This window comes from Saccostrea cucullata, unplaced genomic scaffold (assembly GCF_032062105.1).
Source record: "Saccostrea cucullata isolate Sc308-1 unplaced genomic scaffold, CSIRO_AGI_Scuc_v1 ctg1220, whole genome shotgun sequence".
Taxonomy (NCBI): Eukaryota; Metazoa; Mollusca; class Bivalvia; order Ostreida; family Ostreidae; genus Saccostrea; species Saccostrea cuccullata.
The window spans coordinates 280,695-300,414 of record NW_026931211.1 but is presented as its reverse complement, the minus strand read 5'-3'; the positions used below and the strand labels follow the sequence as shown (position 1 = coordinate 300,414).

The following is a 19,720-nucleotide window of genomic DNA, read 5'->3' as shown; positions in this document are numbered from 1 at the left end:
ACTCTATAATAACCCAGAGTAATGTATTTTCTCTGTTAATCTGGAATCGATTGAAACTGATCTACAGAAAGTTTGTAATATTACACGGGTCCATAGATTTTTCATTAGTTATCGATGGTTTGTTCAGCAAAAAATAAGGTTCAATGGCCAAGATCACTTGACTTACTAGTTACTAACAAGTTTGATGACTCTGAACCTTTAAATATCTGAACAAGATGAGTCTGGGAGCTTTTGACTAAGGTTGAAGTTTCTCATATGCAAGTCAAACTCCAAGGTCAAAAGGTCAAACAGTGGATTTTCATAAAGGAATGTCTTGTCATAAGGAATAAAACTAAAAAGTCCTAGTATTAAATATTAAAATGTAATTACCAAAGTTAAAGTTAGGTATTTTTTGTCAAAATGATTCCAAGGTCAAATTTCTTGATACCCAAAGAATGGTCTTGTTGCAAGGAATATATCTATGAAAGCCAGATCCCCACTCACTCAAAAGTTATTGGCGAGGTTAAAGTTTATATGATGAAATTCCGAAAGTCACCACATGACTAGCTTTTTGGTTTAAAAAATCGAATAACTTGTCCATAAATGTATGATTCAAGGGCCCCATGTTGCATCAACTTTTTAAAATATTGGGGATTCAAAAGTTTCTTTTGTTTTTAATCCGCTCGTTATCTCTACTAACTTAAGGGTCAAATTCCCCCTCTTTAATGGCAATATGTCTTTCCAAATTGGTGATTTTCTTGAAAAAATGGGCAATATTCAAAAAATATTTAACGCAAATAGCACAAATGACCATAACATTAGTTCTTTGAGCTTTCGACTCAGAAGAGCTGAAAAGTATATCTGTCTGCATGTGGCATTTCTTGTCATAAAGTATATGAAGTTCCTTATACAGAGATTTTGGTCAGATAATATAAAATACAGGTAATCTAATGTTCAAAAATACTTTGGCTTTCTTGTGGAAAAGTTGTCAAGTCGTATAGAGTACACATTTTTTCACTTGAAAAGGAAAATATCTGAAACAATGCATTTAATTAAAGTCTCGTGATTAATGGTTTAATGAGTTTTATACGTTTTTTCTTTTAATCACGCCTTTGGATGTGGTTGCTCTCTTAAGAACACGGGGTCTATTATTTCTTTCCGGGATAAGATCCGTCTCCGGATTGGATCGATAACTATAAATCCTCATCCATAATAAATCCATCATCATCCATAAATGAAATATACGCAGTTATATGTAGGAATATTAATAAAAATCTTATTACGTTTTCGATTATTTTAGTATCTGGTAGTAAATGCATTTTCTCTCTGTCGAAACATTATACACACTTGATTTAATCCCAGTTTCTAAAATAAAACAAACCCCTCTAGCGAACAAAACCAAAATTCACCTTTACAAGACGAACAAAAAATCTTAAGAATAAACAAAACAGGTTGAATTGCGCTGTGTCAAATTTAAAACAACATCTCAGTGTTACTTTTATGTATATGTATTCAGATCGACGCCAGGGAACTGAGGCGTGTCATTTTCTTTTTATCTTTAGAATCAACGGCCATAAAAGGAATGAATAAAATACACAGGTAAAATTACAGGTATATAAAATCATGCGATCTGGCGTTTTACATTAACCAATGTTTTAATTAAATTAGAACATGTTTAAGATGTGCATTTGACTATGCCAGAAATAATAATTTATGACCCTTTGTGTGTGAAGTTCACTTTGTAGTTCGCAATCGGCTAATATTATCACAATCTTGACAAATTAGATATGTTATAACCGCAACGAAAAAAGGTATATATATATATATATATATATATATATATATATATATATATATATATATATATATATATATATATATATATATATATATATATATATAATGTACACTCTGTCTAGAACAAAGATCCTAGCTAAAATTAATATTTCCCCTTTGATTTTTTTTGGGTCGGTCACAATACCTCACTATCCCACTGACATACGGATAGGTTTATCTGTAGTAAATTACTAAACAATCGTATTTAAGCATAACTTTCGTCTTACAAATGCATTTTCACAAAATTCTTGTGCAATTTTCAAATCATAAAAAAATATCACTGAAAATTCTTTAAAAATAAATGCAAATATGATCCTTTGAAAGCTTTTGTGAAAGCTGCAAAAGAAAACTTGGCACTTGTTAAATATCACTGTTAATATTAAGTCTATAAATAGAACGTATGCACAGAATGTTTCTTCTTCCCTGATGAATGGGAGGATGTTTTACTGCTAGTCTGTTTTGTGTCTTTTTTACTCGCCCCTCCCCGACTCGAGCCGCTAGAGGATTCTGTCTTCTGAGGACTAGATTTCTGGACCTGACTCAACTTGATCGTCGGCGCGGAATCGGCTCTTGTATACCTCCGCGGGGGAACGGGCGGAGGGGCTTCAGGGGGTGTGGTAGGTTTATTTCCGTTCAGTTCGTCGACGGATCTAAGATTTTCGGTCCCCTTATGTAGACCAAGTTTGGCAAGGTCTGCCGGACGATAACGACTGCTCTGATGGGCAGGTTCACCCCGCTCCAGGCGTTCTAACCTGGACCGGAAGTCGTCTAACTTCTCATATGCAGGCTCCTCAAAAAAGCTTTCTTCATCTGAATCGTAATGGAATTTTTCTTTTGGGGGCATTTTCCCGTCACGTAGGTATTGATACAGCTCATCCACATCGTTCATTAGGACATCCTCGCGACTTTTCGATCGCTTCACACGAGAATGACCATTCGAACTTTCTTTTGGCGAAAACATATTGGCCATTTGGTGAGACTTATTTTTCACCATGGCAGCTTCCGGAACGGCTAAAATAAGATGTATGGTATTGTTATAGTTGGCCACCATTCTGTTTACCTTTGTAATAATGTCTTTAATTGTCTGATTTTCAAGAATCTCTGTGGAGTTTACTGCTGGCAAGACTTTCATTAGCACCTCGGTAGGGACGGGTGTGATCCGGAACATACCACGGTCCAGTGGACACAGAAACGCCACTTCGTCCGTGTAAACCCAGTCCAGACGGACTATCCCCGTGAAGCGGTTAGTGTCCACTTTGGGCCACACGCCCTGGACTAACTTGACGGTGAGGGGCAGACGGAAACGCCCAATAATGTCTTTAATGGTCATTACTCCAGTCACGTCCTGAGGGCCCGCGATGGACGTAAAGAGTCCTCTTTGTTCCAAATCAAAGAACAGAATAACACCTTTAGAATCTCGACATTTTAAAACCTTACGACGTTCCCCTGTCGGTGCTTTCACTGTGACGTCACCCATAAGGGTCAAAGATTCCCCACTCGGCACTATCTTTGATTTATCATACGTCATCTGTCCGTCCTCGTTGGACATAAATGCCTTAATATTTTGTCTTACAAGACACCGATTCGGCCTAACTTTGGCCAAGTGCATTACACTATCAATCGGCCGGGCCGATCGGCCGTCTTCGGACAGGAGTTCGAACCATCCCTGATACGTGATAGGGATCGAGAGTCTCTGTTCCAGGGGATGAAGGCGTAACCGTCCGTCCCGACCGTCAATTCGCTGAACACTGTGTGACAACACTTTTATGTTTGTTTTGATAGAATGAATCAATACCTCTTGTTGTAAGTTCCTGAATGGAATTTTGGAAACTCCCAAATTCATGAACTGTCCCTTGACGATTTTCCCCAGGGTGGGGATATCCACCTGCATGAGAACGTCCCTGAGGGTGAGGGGCTGGCTGTCCCACACGGCCACTGGGAGAGAGCCCATGTCTTTCGCCATACTGTGTATCGTGTTTATGTTCTGACAATTTGCATACCTGCCCAGCAAGTCTGGATAAGCCTGAAATAGCGTGGCACTCATGTGGAAAGGTTCTGCGGTCTGTCTATACACGACTGGCTAATCCCGTTAACGTTCACTGCGCAGTATAAACAGAACCGTTAGGGGAGAAACTTGATCGATGGTTGTTCGCGCTCAATCGGTTGGAAATCTTGATATCCGAGAACAGACCGGGATTTAATTCAGTCTGTACGTGTATTGACAGAACCTAGGTCTAAATGTCCAATATTGTCACGCCGTGGTACAGCGCAGTGTAATACGCCTAGAGATCGTTCTCGCTCAGAGTTGATACATGTCTGTTTGAGAAAATCGGGTGCGTTCGGTTTTCTTGATTTTGGGTTGGCGGTCAGCCATGGACAAGGGGGTCTTTGCCTCCCACTCGAATTATACCCCGCGTAAAATAACCACAGGGGTGATTCATGTCAACCAATCGGTAAATGTTTTCTTTGTGAATGATCTTAAAATTGTGTCAGTTTGCCAAGTTGGTCGTGTTTCTTTCTTTTATTTTTGAAGTGAATCATCCCTTTGTTATAAGGAATCAATGACATTTTTTCTTTTGTACATTTAACAGTTTTAAGTATTTAACGCACATTATACGTAGGCGTCTGGTAAATCCCCAAGGCCATGGCCATTTAAATGATATTATAAAAACACATTGTCTAATTTAATGTACAAACAAAATATATTTTAGCCCTCCTCCCTTCCAAATAAATAAATAAATAAACTTTTTTTGCTGACTGGATAATTTTACGGTTATTTTCTCTATTCTGTCTTTGTCAATTTTTTTGGTCGTTCGTGTCAAAGTCCTATTTTAATTTTTACACTACTTTACAAAGAGAGCCCCTCATCTCCGGTTACTGTTAATCTGTCTACAGTGTAACCGATTTATCTTCGGTAATTACCTAATTGTGTCGATCGTTAACCTACTTAAGCCGTAACAAAGAACATTTTTTTTCTAAAAACTTGATTCGTTTGGGTTTTAAAGTCAATGAATGTTAAAGTTACAAAAAATAACACAAGTTTAATTATAATTTATGGATCAATTTAGAGATTTAAATCTTTACATACACTGTATATCTTATATCTTTTTATAAAAGCGTTTTATGCGTATTCCCCAATAACAAAGGCTGTCGAATGATTTTTTTAAGGAGGGGGGGGGGGGATATTGAATATAAGACTAAAAGAAAAAAATACATTCCAAGAAAAATTGCAAATTTAAGACCATGCAGTTCCAAGGACGATTTTTCTCGAAAGGCTACTTACAAAATAACAAGAATGATACTAGTAGTTTTCTTACTCTCTGATTCGACTCTTTTGAGATAGTATTATTTTTTCAATTTTGAAATGTAGCAGAATTGGGGAAAAACTTAACATAAAAGCCATATAAATTTAAACATTGTTCGATCTCGAGAACATAATATGTTCTGGTCAGAACATGTTCATATAAACAATGACAGCTTTGACTTTTCAGCATAACTGTATCATTGTAAGATTGGTACCCATCTACTTTAAGCCATTTACCCCTCCACTAATGGACTGTGACACAGGGTTAATGGGATGAAAAATTCAATTAAAGACAGAGGGCGACTCTTTTCAAAGTGTTAAAAAACTGTTACCATTTGGTAATCAAGCTCATGTTGATGATGTGTATGTTGTTCTATGTTCTAACTTGTCACAGGCCTTTGGGTCGCTATAATTTGACTGAAAAAGTGAAGATATTTTTAAACCCCTATAATGTAAGTTTGATTAATAAGGTGATCTAAAGGCCTCTGAATTTCTTTTTTTTTTAACTGGTTAAGAGAAATATGACACATTAACTCTTTACACAGGGTTTTTGAATTTCAGAAGAGACAGTCTTGCTCAACATTTGCACTTTGTTTGCTAAAAAAAAAAATTTTTTTGAAAAGAATAATCATATGGCCTGTGATAATTGCATATGAATTGGAAAATTTTGAAAGAGATACTTTGAACACCATGATATGCATAACTCTTCAGGAGCAGTGAAGATTTTCAGAGAATTTAAACTTATTCAAAAAAGCCCTGAATTAAGAGCTTTTGTAGAATCCCTGACCTAGGGGTCATGAAGAACACTTTGTGTCTTTGATCCTTTGCTTTTAAAACCGTATACATTTACTTTAACTGCTTAATGTCAAGGAGCGGAGATTTTCAAAGATAAATGCATTTTCACTGTATTATTATTAGAGCCCCACCCTATACACCAGAACCCATGAGCCCAGGGTAATAAATTTCACAATTTGGAAGCTGCATCCCTGCTTATCATATCCATTTACTTAGTTTGTTTGCTGAATTAATACGAGGGAGGATTTTTAAAAGAATGTATGCATTTTCCTTATGGAATAAAAGAGCCCCACCTTAACTCAAGAACAGCAGAGCAAGGGGCCATGATTTTCACAATTTTGCTGAAGAAGTCTATTCTTATTTCATTAATATCCCAAGATTTTAAAATACACCGTTTAAAATGCAAACCTATAAAAAAAAAGATTTAGAGTAAAAAAAAATAAATATATATTCAAATTAATTTATTTTTCAAATTGTGTTGGTACACCTAAATTTATTTGCCAGCTATAAGGAAAAAACTTATGATCACATTTTCATTTTAAATAAAGTCGAGCAATGAGGTGGATCATTCCCATGAATAAGAAGGGAATTTATGTGGCCACAAATACTCATATTTAAATCTAAACCGCGGTTTCCAGTTCTCACGATAAGTAATTTTCAACTATGACAAACCAAAGGAGAAAATGAAACGTTTAGTTAAAATTGGTGACAAAGACAAATCACTGTGATTATTAGTATAACTTAATTGTCTGAGATAAAAATATTCGTGTTTTTTTTCTTATCGCACATATCATGTGTTTTCCTAATCCTTTTTTTTCAGAATTCAACCAAAGTTTCCAAATATTTTCGGATGAACGGAATCAATGAAGGTGGGCTTGGGGAGGGAATCTTACTTTTACATAAGAATATAGTCATGTATATAAGAAAGGAATTCCAATGACATTTGGGAAAGGCTTCACATGGTAATATACATGTGAAATGTATATAAAAAAAAAATAACGTTAAATTCTTTCACTTAATTAAGGTAGGTTAAAATACAAGACTAAATGAAGTCAGGTTTTTTTTTCGAAATTCTGTGTTCCTTCGCAATTTCTTTGTTCTTGAGGTCAGGTAGTTTATTAATTATTCCTTTGTGATTTTTAATGGATATTTGGCTGACTATGGCTGTAGAATTAAGATCCTGCATTTTCCTTGTGATTTGATGGCGACATTAATCTGTCACAGAGAAGGGTAATCACGTGATTTATCTTCCTTTCTCGATCACGTATTACTATTCCTTTGTGATTTGTAATGGATATTTGACTGACTTTGCTGTAAAAATTAAAATTCACAAAAATGACAAAACATAGGTTTATCAGTGTATATTCCTTGTGATTTTACATGAAACCATGTTAACGCGACATTACTTTGTCATGCACAGAAGTATGGTAACAATCATAAATATAGTTTCACGTTTGTGATTTATCAACTCTTAACTATAGTTTACGCATTTCTCTGTTTATCTCTGTATTTTAGGTTACTCCTTCAATAAAAATAAAATGAATTGCATAATCCATTCTCCTAAGGAAACTATAGTAAGTGAATTATCAAAATGAAAATGAGCTGCATGATATTAGTTTCTCAAAATTTGATACCGAATTCTTAATGCTTGTAACCTTTTTATGCCCCCGTAATCGAAGATTCGTGGGTTTATACTTTTTGCTCTGTCTCACTCTATCTGCACCTGATAAAAATCCTGTTTTCACTTGCTCCTATACGCATATGTTCTCGCATTTCTATTTACCAAATCAAACATTGTTTTTTGTTTGTTGCATGTTTAACGTCCCTCTCGAGAATGTTTCACTCATATGGAGACGCCACCACTTGCCGGTGGAGTGCTGCAAATTTTGTCCTATACTCAACATCTTGGACCATTGAGCAGGGACATCTTTATCGTGCCTACATCTACTGCGACACGGGACCTCGGTTTATACGGTCTCATTCGAAGGACCGGTCTCCACGTCCCACAGTGGGATTTGAACCCTCATCGTAAAATTGGCCTGGGGTTCTTGAGAAGAAGTTGAAAAAAATAAAAGTTTAGAGACTGATGGATGGACAGACGGACAGCTAGACAAACGATGGAAAACGGCTCATTTGAGCTTTCAGCGCAGGTGAGTTAAAAAAGTATGGTGGGCCCCTGCCTCCCCCTCCCCGCGTTCTACGGGCCTGTAGATGCAGGATGTGAAGCCAGACTGTCATACTTCTATTAAAATTTGAGTCAAATAGGGTTTTTATATGTACTAGCATGGATATACTCCATTCCATTAAGATAAACTGGGTTGTGCTCCGTGACAAGGATATGAATGATGCGAACACAGTACAAAGTATCCAACACTATCTGAAGGATAATTAAAGTGTAAATTTTATCTAAATTCAGATAGGTATAAAGAACTGGCAATGAACTTGTGATCTGGTAAAATAACTTCATTTGATAGGAAGAATGTGCCATACACACAACCTGATGAATAAAAACAAAAATACTTTGTTATAACAATTTATTAAAAACCTAATTTTTTAAATACACAAGCAAAACTTACAGCTAAGACTAGATCATAAATGAAAAAAAAAATAAAGAAAAGTTTAAGCATTATTGTTGAACACATTTACTGTTAAGTACAAGTTATTGTACAATCTTTGAAAAGCAAAAAAAGACAGTGGACCTCAAACTAATTTGATTTTTGTGCAAGGTTTTGGTCTGTATCTTTTCATTTGGATTTGTTCTTTGTTAAATATACAAATGAGGTAAAATATATTAAGCATATTATTGCATACTAATACATTCAAGATTTTCAAAATACTGAATCATACGGCAACAGAGGTTAACAAACCATCAACAATGGAGCATTTAAAGGGTAAAACTATTGCACCAAAACTACACTGTAGCACGGATCTGAGCACTATCTTTGATAAAATAATTTAATTATTTTTGTGAGCAAAGGTGGTCATTGTGGAAATGAATTTTATTGCCATTTTACCAGAGTACTTATTGCATTCATAATCATTGATTTATTTACAAGAATGAGAAGAATTAAACAAACTGAATTTCAACAGGGAAAGATTGTATAATGCAAACAAAAAAATTAGATAATAAAAATATACGCATAAAAATAGACAATGTAACAAAATATCTCTCTCTTAAGATTTAACAGTTTCAAAATAAATTGCATAGATCAACATGGTAACTCACAACCTGTTTTATGACGAAAAATAACAGTATTAATATATATCAGACCCAGCTGGTGTAAATTACAGGTACGCACAGGTAAAAAAAAATACCAGCATCACATGCCAAGGGGGTGAAACTTGGGTAACATTATTGGAAAAAATAATAGAACAATCATTTAACAGAACTATAAATAACATTGACAATTTCTGACTAGAATATCAGCTTATTAGTTGAGATTTTAACACATGAGATTATGGCATCTCTTCACAAATCTTTATCAATGCAGTAAAACTCGTTTAGTGTGAACACGAATATTGCGAATTCACGGATATGGTGAAGTTATTTTAGATCCCTAGCTATATAAATTTAATGAATTCCTTATACGGAAATAATGAATTACGTATATAGTGAAGTAATTTCACTGGTCCCAGTGACTTTGTTATAACCTAGTTTTATTGTGATTAATAAATTTTAAAAAAAATGCATAACAATTCCAACACTCAATAAACAAGATATATTGAATATCCCAAATTTTACCTGCAGTTAAATAATTTTAAGGCAAATTCTACTTGCAAACATCAACTCTGATACACTGTATTACAATGAATAAAAAAAAAAGACGAAAGAGACAAAAAAAAGATAAGGGTTTTCTGGGTTTCATTACCTAAATAAAGCAAATGCCTAAAAAAAATATTTGGTACTCTGATTCCTCATAAAACTGTCTACCTTTAATTAACGTACAAAATATTTACCATTCACAATTCAGTGTAAAAAAAAAATAATGCATACTGTCAATATATTATTTAAAGTCCTTAAAGGGCATTAAAAAATAATAAAGCCTCAAAAAGTGGCCTAGAACATTATAGTACAAAAATAAGGCAAAATTCTTGTAACACTAGCAATAGCTACTGTAAAATAAATAAAGCAGAATTTTTATTATTACACTATCAATAACTAGTGTAAAAATAAGTAAAACAGAAATCTTGTAACACTAATTAGTACTAGTGTTACATAAATAGGGCAGAAATCTTGTTACACTAATAAGTACTAGTGTAAAATAGTCAATTAATACCACAAAGAGTATTTCTTTAGTATATGACAAACTAAAGCCTCAACAAAAAGAGGCATGGCCGCATTCAATCATCATCTACATATTCTAGGACACCTGTATAGCTATGTATTTTCAGACACATGTGTAGAGTATGCTTGATACATCCTCATGACAAGGCACTCTATGGAACACAACCTAATTAACCCTTCCTTCCACCGGTATGGTACAGATTTGTAGACTGGAAGAGCCGAGTTCTAGACGTTATCATCAGGGCTTCTTTGAGGGCTCCTTCAGGACAAATGGTGTCACGTTGCTGGGTTTATGTGTACTACAAGTTAAAAAGATAACATGGTCAGCTAAAAAGAATATTTCTCATTTATTGATTATAGATTGTAAATTTTTTTAAAAAATCTAACGATAATCATCATCTTCTTTATTCTAAATTATTCTTTTTACTAAAATTGAGTTTTTTTATGCAGGTTAATATGTTTGGATTTTTACACTGTGGACAGAGGTACTTAAGAAATTGTTAGACACACAGACAGACTTACTGATATGGAGAGTTAGGCACGCCCACCATCATGACTGGGGTACCATTGAGATACAATCGCCACATGCTCTGGTATAAAATAGGATAGGATTCTCATTTACTCTTGGTATTTCTATCAATGTTAGAATACCATATACAGATATGTCATAGGACATTTAAATAACATTGAATATCTTGGTCTAAAAATGATATACTGGTAAACAAACATTTCATATTACATGTATAATGATTTTTTATGAACATGCATATAGTATGTATGCATAAAATAAACACAGTATTCAAAGTCAGTTATGAACAACATCATACAATGCATATCCTTATATTTTTTTAGACAGATTTTTTTTTAGGTTGGAAATAAAAAAGAACTAGAATCATAATGAAGTTTTTTTAAGAGAAGCTATATCCTACCTTGTGGTAACCTGTAATTATCAAGATCCCACAGGTGGTAGCACTGGAAGAGAGAATGAAAACTTGGCAATCAAGCTATCATAACAATTAAATTATCTCCATGCAAAAAATCTTAATAAGCCTGAATACTTTAGTTTCATCAAACTTGTGTACCGGTAATATATCATCACAATATAATTAATATAACACCATAAATTGATACCTTGGCGATTTGTTTCCACGTAGTGAAGTCTGTGGGTTGCTGCATCTGTATATATAACACATGGACGGCGTCCTAGATAGAACAAAAATTTAGATATCTAATTATCATACGAGTCAGTCATTAGTGCAATGTCATCTTTTCTTTCTTTTTTAAAATGCACAATTCTATTCAATGACCTTTGATTTCAGAGATGAAGTGTTTTACATGCTTTTATTTATGTATATGAGATGTGTGTCCTGTTTGTTTTACCTGATTTTTTGGAATGAGGCTGCTATCACAAGGATCTTTGGAATGATCTACCACTTTCGCTGTCTTCAGAATCTCATTAATCAACTCTTCATATTTCTCTGAGGTCATCCTAATGAATATTCATGACGTGGTTATAACAATATCGATCAATAGATTATTTGTTTTAAATGTGGTGCTTTCCACTTAGATTTCATTAACTTCTTTTGTTTTAATTACTTGCTGTAGCTTTGTTTAGCTTTGTTTACATTTCTTGGCTTTTTTTTACACGTCCAAGTTTTGTTTACATGTCTTAGTTTTGTTTACCTTTTTATATTTTTGTTTACCTGTCTAAATCTTTCAGAATGACATTGGACTCATTCAAAATGGAATGTTTCTTGAAGTAAACTTCTTGGAAATATGGATTCATGTTGAGTCCTTTGGACCCGAAGTGATACGTGCGTGAAATGTCGGGGATGATACACTCTCTGCCCTTCCTCATCGTGGGTAGTCTCATCCACATATCCCAGTCCCACTGCTGTTAACAGGAAATGTAATCCGGATAAGTCAAAAATAATCCAGACAGAAAATATAATCCAGATAAGGAAATATTATTCTGACAAATAATATTATCAAGACAAGAATTATAATCCAGAGAGGAAATATACAATGATAATGATCAAAATTGTTCAGAATTATTTGGGTTTAACCCTACTTTCTTTAAATAAAAAATTATGATGAGGAGTCAGACAGACAGACAGATTGTTAAAGTGGACAAATGAGATTTAATGTTCCTGCACTTTTCCAAAAGCAGGGAACAATAAAATAAGTGATGTGCCATGCATGAGAAAACAGTCTGATTGTATGTATGAAAGATAAGTAAATGTCTACCGATTTGTGTTTCTGGAGTAACTCTTACTTTATCAGGGGACGGCCATTGTTTCTCCAGTTCTGTTTTAAACAGTTTCTTCTTGAGTAGCCACCCCAGTCCTGGCATTGTCTCCACCCTATAGAGAAGGCTGGGCTCCTTACAGGAATGAGAGTACCCCTAGAACAAACCAGATTACCTGTATCAACTTACATCTTAGATAAAGATTAAGTAAATGTTATTGACATTCTTTTCAAAATCTTTAAAGAATTAGAAAGACTATAAAATTAAGTTTAAATATAAGAGAATTTTCTAGCAGTGTACATGTTAGTTTACGTTGGCTTTTCATCCATTTTTGTCATCAGTGTCTATGCTTACCTGGTCATTCCATGCTGAAATGCAGTAGAGAGTGTAATCCTTCTCCATGAGATGAATTGTCTGACTAAAATAACTGAGGGAAAAAAAAAAAAACTCTTGCTTTACCCAAATAACCTTTAAGATTTATCTTAATTTATATCAACATAATTTCAAAGGTTCTGTTTACATAATTTCAAAGGTTTTTCACATTATTCATACATTTGTCAAAATTCCACTTACTTAAAGAAATTGTCAAAGACCAGGTCCTCCACTATAACTATTGTATATAGAGCTGACTGCAGAATAAAGGATATGTTAGACTATTACCTGTCTTTAAAATCTAAGCATTGTAAATAAGATATTTCAAGCAGAATAAATGATAACACATTTATAAGCAAATGTGGTATCAATAACAAATATGCAATACAACTTTTTAACACTTGCATTTTAATTAAAATTACACACAATATTCTTTTTAATTAAAGTCTTTCATGATAATAGAATTCTTGGAAAATAAAATTTGAACCTACAATTACAAACTTTGAATCACTGAAGATAATACTGTTACAAGAAATGAGGTACACATAAACTTACTGGTTGAAGGTCAGAGGTTACTTACTGGGTGAAGGTCAAAGGTTGCGGTCAGACTGGCCTTGTAGTGCTGACTGACCCTGGCATTCTTCTTCCCGAGCGGCGTGTGCTGAATCCCCCTCAGTCCCAGCAGTCTTGTCACCTCAAGGGGCTCCTACAGGGGAAAAATACACATTCATTGATTGGTCAAAATCTTACACATTACCACAATGACAGTAACAATTAATTATTTGACATTTACATTTTTATAAGAATTGTGTTTTTGCTGAAGGATCTATGAGGAGTTAATAACAGTGTAAATAATGTCCCATTTACTAATCAGCACAGTTAAGCAATTCTCACCTCAAAAAATCCATCGATAAAAACTGTTATCATTTCCGTCTTAACTCCAGCTGTAGACAAGAGCCTGACAAGCATTCTGAAAAAGTCAATACATGAACAATACTGAAAAAATAATTATATAACCTATAAACAAAGTCATTCTGGAAAACATTTTAAAGAATTCAAAAATTGTCAGCATAAATATTTTGTGTAAATTTACTGTTCAACTTGATAGATTAATTCTAGACATTGATATACACCTGTATCACTCACCTGTACAGATACTGGGGTCTGTTGCTAGCTATCACTGTTATGGCCACATTCTCCAAATTATCCTTGTCCAACTGTACCATCAGAATAGCAAAAAATAAAATAAATAAATAAATGATTTACAGATCAGATAAGTCAAAGCACAGTTTGTGTCATTAAGGTAAATGTTATATTAATGTTTAACTCAAGATACTATATAATGCCCATGAACAAAATGTACATGTATAATGAATGCCAGACGGATAATTTTTCCTACCTTAGGGGGATGAAATGAGATTGGGTCCGGATGTTGACAGTCACAGACTTTGCCGTACCCCTCCATCTTCTCACAGAATGCCTGTCTCTTAGGCTCCGACTCAGTCCAGGGACAATTGGCATCTACCAATAATTACCAGTCATATTATACAGGAATAATCATATTTCAGGTTACTCTAACAAATACAGAAAAACTCTTTTAGCATGAACACGGATATAGTGAATTCATGGATATCACGAAGTTTTTCGTGGTCCACGGCCAAATTCTTAACAATTCTTTATAAAATTTTACGGTTATTACGAACTCTGATATAACGAATTTACGGATATAGCGAACCGATTTTTAGTCCCCTAGAGGTTAAATATAATGCAATTTACATCTTTTATAACGAGTTTTCAAGCATCTCAAAATTTTATATATTGAATCCACTTTATACCAGTAAGTAATTTTATTTAAAATTCAATTCATTAAAAAAACCCTTAGTTATCCAAAGAATGTTATGTAATAATTGCTTCCCTAACATATTCGGAAGTAAATCTTCCAAGGAAAATGTGCATATTACGGATTCGGTTTATAAAGTTATACAAATTCGTTATATGGATATAACGAATTACGGAATAGCGAATTAAATTCACAGGTCCCCATTACTTCGCTATAACCGAGTTTTACTGTACAGTTAAGGAAAACATTTATGAAACTAGTTATAATACAGTTTGTCACATCCTTAAATTATGTGAAAATGTATTTACCCGTTACCATGTCAGGGTACCAGCTGACCTCCTTACCTTGTAAGGGCACCAGTTTAACGACCTCGTTGACGGTGATTCGGTCTCCCCAGCTTCCCATTGTAGCGGCCTTGTTGTGACGCTCACTGATCACCTTACCTATTGGTAAATACAATTATAAAAGTAGAAATCTGTACATCATCCTCATAATTATACTGAATTAGCTGCAATAATGTAACCCTCAACTTATGAATTAAGATATATATGTGTTAGAAAATTAAATAATTTAAAGTTTATTTATCTCTTAGATCTCTTAGATTAACACATTTAAATTTATCTCTACTAGCAAGCTCTAAATTAGCTTTCTAAATCTTCCCCTGGATCATTACTATGTATGTACCAGCTTTATTGAATCTATTCTTGAATCTCTGTACATATTTCCTTTACCGAAGCTTTCCCTGAATCAATATTCCGTACAAATGAAAGTACCTCCTTTGTAGCAGATGAAGATCCACATGTCTCTAAAGGTCAGTTTCTCCACAGTCATGCTGCCCATCTTACCCAGGACAGCCCGGGCTTCAGATCCTAGCTGAAATGACCCTTCATCCTGAAGAAGTAAAATTAAGAAAGAAAGTGAAATTACAGGTAGAATGTACATGTTTTTAATGATCTACGTGATGTTTTGGTAAGCATAAGTATTTTTTTGATTCTTGCAAACTGCAAGTTCAGATTGTAATTTGTACGAATATTCCCTCAGCGCCATTCACATGACCAATAACTGCCAGTAAGTCCTAGTAAAATAAGTGCTAGTATAACCTGTTCTCCTGATACTTACTTTGATGGTGAAGATTAAGATTCTATTTTTAGAGATGCGGTTGATGAAATCTAACATGGCCTTATCTTCTCCCCCGCTGTATGTATCAAATACCTGCTTTGCCATTATACGTCCCTAAAAAAGATGTCAATTGGCAAAATGTTGTTATTCAGTGGTGTTCCAAGAAACTTTCAAAAAGAATTTATGACCAGTACTGGACAACACTATTCACACACAAGACTTTAAACTTCATACTTACTGTGGCTTGATTTAGGACCAATAAATGGATTCCTCTGTGGACATCAAAGTCATCATCTTGATAAACCTAGAGGTAAAAAGAGGAATTAATTACTGAGAGAGCATTAACACACTGGACATATTTTGAACGGGAACACAAACAATCACAAAGTCTTTACATTTAAAAACTTTGAAATCCATGTATGTAAAATGCATCTGAATTATTTTTCTATCAATTAAACATTCTGGTACAGCAGAATGTAACAATAGGACATTTTTATCTGTCTGTCCAGCTTTTTTTGTTTGTTATAAACACACACCGTGTTCCCATTGACTGTTACTAACACCAGGGACTTGCTTGACGTTACACCCAGCGATATTTCCGCAGGCAGTTTCTCCTCAACTTTTTTCTCTGAGACAGCTGGGGTTTCTCTTTTCTTGGATTTCTTTTCTGTTAATTTAGAAAATCAAAAGAAAAATCTTCCCAATATTATTTACATGTGTGTATGGAAATTTTCTTCTATCAAATTTAGTGTGTTTTTTTACTATATTGGTCTTTTTTCATGTTTTTTTCTTTTTAATTTTTCGTTTGAATGCCCATTATTCACCCATCTGTGTATAATTGTTAAAGAATTTTCAAAACCATACTTCTCCTACGTGTAGAGTTTAGTCCAAATTCAGTACAACTTAGTACTGCATGTACACAAATACCCGGTATACTAAATCATAATATGTGAATCTATTTGAGAGATTTTGAACATGATGAACAGTGTTGGCCATAGTTACTACAGTAACTTTTTTTGTCAATTCAAGATTGGTACTGACCTTGATCTAGATTTCTCTGATGAGTCTGCTTTATAAACGAAATGTTTATTATCGCCGTGACGATCAGAATCAGCAACAAACCGCCCTGTAACCAAGACAACAGAATTAGTCCACATCAAGTTCTCTTTCACTGACACCTTTTTTATGTCAATTCTATGTATAGAGGTATGTTTCTGAAATCATTTATCATAAACAATCAAACATATATACTATCTTAAATCAGTTGAATCTAGTTCTCTGGGGAACATATGTCAAAAACACTACTACCATTTGGATGATGAAACAGTGTGATCAAGCATAATGGAAAGTACAACAGTCAACTTTGGTGATGGGTGTTACTGGGATATTCCAAAAATTTTATATGTGCAGAATTTATGTGTGCACAGTTTACAGCTATGTTTCTTCTATACTGAACATTTGGTATAATTAATATTGCATGTAGCTATAAAGCTTGACTTTCAAAACTTTCCCCATAAGAAAATTATGGTTTACCGAAGACAATGGTCTTCAATATGTTACCCCTAACAGCTTGCAGACTCGCAATCTTAAATAAAATCTTTTTTTCTGTTGTAAGACATTAGATTTCCAATTTTGAATGTATAACAACATAGTGATGTCAATAAATAAATTGAAATATATAAAGATAATTGTAGTATGTAACATGAGACCATTCTTCAAGCTCTCCAAAATACAGAATAAAGAGGAGGGCACTAAGTCTGCTTGATTTCGGTAATATGCAGACATCTTTTTTTCTTTTACTGCTGGCATGTTCCCTAACACCAAAGTAATAGGCAGTCCTACACTTCAACATAAGTCTTGATACTTTAAGTTTAACAAGATCATTATATAAATGGAGAAGCAAAATGATTACCTGCAGAATTCTTGTTACCCATTTCTTTCTCAGGAGCATATCGGAAAATGGGATGTTGGTGAAAAACTAGTGTTTCTGAAAAGCAAATAAAGATTTTTATTTAATGCAATTTGAAATATATGTATCCATGGGTATATTTCTATTGCAGTGAGCTAAAACAACGTCATCTGTTGCTTGAATAATTTTCACATATCCAGCTTGGAAGTTGTATGAGTTACAACATTTACAGGAGTTTGACACAGTCCTATTGACTCTGGTTGTTTGGAGGACAAGTCATTGGTTACTTTTTGACTAGCTCAAAAATAGTTTTCAGTAACAATACAGTCACTGAACCTGTGCATGTTCATTAATTAATTTGTCAGTTATTTACAACATTCTACTATTTACAGAAATAATGCTAGTGTATCTGTGTGTGTGTGTGAGGGTGTTACTAAACATTAAGTTACTAGGATGACCCAACTGTCACTGATAATTGAAAGGTGATGCTCGAGTTTTTCACCTCATACAGATGTTGAATATTCATTATAATTGTCATATTCAATTAAAATGAAAAATAAAAGCATGCTGTAAAAATTGAAATAACTACATCTTGCTCATTTGTGACATTTCTATTTTTTTCTATGGCAGATTATAAAAAATACCCCGATTTTCCATCAGTGCAATATACTAACAGCTGTCAGTTGAGCTGTTTAACACTTGGGCGGGGTCACTATTTATTACGGATTCTACCTGTCAGTACTTACTTCTAGTATAAAATTCAATCTTTTACAAGTTGGAAAGATCGCTTTCACATTCACTATTCATGTTCTTTAGTCTGGTATGTGCTTTTAGAGAACACAGTCATAAATTATCTACAAAACCACAAAAACTTTGCAAGTTGGAACAACAGGATAAACATAAGCGGCTGCTAAAATTGAAAACAACTTGGTAATTATAATATTTCCGGAAAAAAAAGAAACGTCTCACATCGTCTCAACACAGGAACCTAGATCTAAAAAAAAAAACAAAAAACAAAACAACTGTATATTATTCTGTTCATTTTAAAAAATGGACTAGTGAATTAATTGGCCCTAGTCCCATCCAAACAGAAAATATGACCAAATTCAAAGTTCTTCACGTACTCCAAGGTAAGTGTCATGAGAGACAGAAAATAACGTTACCAAATAAAAAAAAGAGTACAAGAAATATATTAAATACATTATTATAAGTGAAGTGAAATATGAAAGCCCTAGCAGCAACCACAGACGCTTGTGGAAAGGACCCAAAGATATTTCTATTCATTTTTTTTATACCCCCCACTTGAAAAGTGGGAGGGTATACTGTAATCGGTATGTCCGTCCGTCTGTCTGTACGTCTAGCTGTCCGTCCGTCCGTCTGTTACGCTTTAGGGTACCCATCTCTTATCCGCAACTCCTCTTAAACCACTGAATGAAATTTGATAAAACGTTCACAGAATTTTTATATACATTACCATTGTGCACCTCCTACTTTGCTTTTTGACCCGACACATATTTTGGGTTTCCCATAGGAAAACATGGACACTGCCATTTATACACATATCGGAGGCTGGGGGTATCATTTAGTGAGATCAATGTTCACAATACCTATAGTTTTTTCATAAGGGGGCCGACTATAGTTTCCATTGCGCAATATTTCGCGCATCATAGTAAAATGAAGCGTATTTATTGTTTTACTGCACCTTTTTTCACTTAATTATTAAAATTAAACAAAATTAAGAAATTATAGGTATAAAAATGTAATTTCAATTTGATGTAACTGATTTTTTAACCGATTTTGCAACTGATAGGTAGGTTGACGTCGCAGCAGTGTCTTTTTGACGTTATGATAATCTGAAGCTCTTAAAGAAAGGGGTAATAAAAATATTATCACAGAAAAAGTAATAAACATAAGCCCTTGAAATTTAAAACATAGAAATTTTAGAATATCTTCAATATTTTCATTATGTTTTCTTGTGAATCCATTGTTTACGTCATATTTTGTAGAACTTTATAAAAATAGTAAAATTTGCT

The 19,720-nt window shown here is 34.0% G+C and overlaps 2 protein-coding genes across 2 annotated transcripts; both read right to left on the bottom strand.

The window, feature by feature from the left end:
* Positions 1-2,065: 2,065 nt before the first annotated feature.
* LOC134231823 (uncharacterized) lies at positions 2,066-4,082 on the bottom strand. The gene has a single exon (XM_062713792.1). It carries the CDS (start codon positions 3,857-3,859, stop codon positions 2,201-2,203), a length of 1,659 nt encoding a protein of 552 aa, XP_062569776.1. The 5' UTR covers positions 3,860-4,082; the 3' UTR covers positions 2,066-2,200.
* A 7,035-nt stretch (positions 4,083-11,117) lies between these two features.
* Positions 11,118-18,587, bottom strand: LOC134231808 (protein O-linked-mannose beta-1,2-N-acetylglucosaminyltransferase 1-like). The gene is made up of 19 exons (XM_062713779.1): positions 18,434-18,587; positions 17,691-17,765; positions 16,820-16,904; positions 16,315-16,445; positions 16,017-16,082; positions 15,779-15,892; positions 15,433-15,550; positions 15,004-15,102; positions 14,219-14,340; positions 13,966-14,036; positions 13,714-13,789; positions 13,400-13,525; positions 13,021-13,076; positions 12,802-12,874; positions 12,475-12,603; positions 11,903-12,093; positions 11,580-11,688; positions 11,331-11,402; positions 11,118-11,171 (listed from the first exon to the last, which is right to left on the bottom strand). The coding sequence occupies exons 2-19, from the start codon at positions 17,727-17,729 to the stop codon at positions 11,118-11,120; spliced, it is 1,731 nt and encodes a 576-aa protein (XP_062569763.1). The 5' UTR covers positions 17,730-17,765; positions 18,434-18,587.
* Between the last annotated feature and the right edge of the window lie 1,133 nt (positions 18,588-19,720).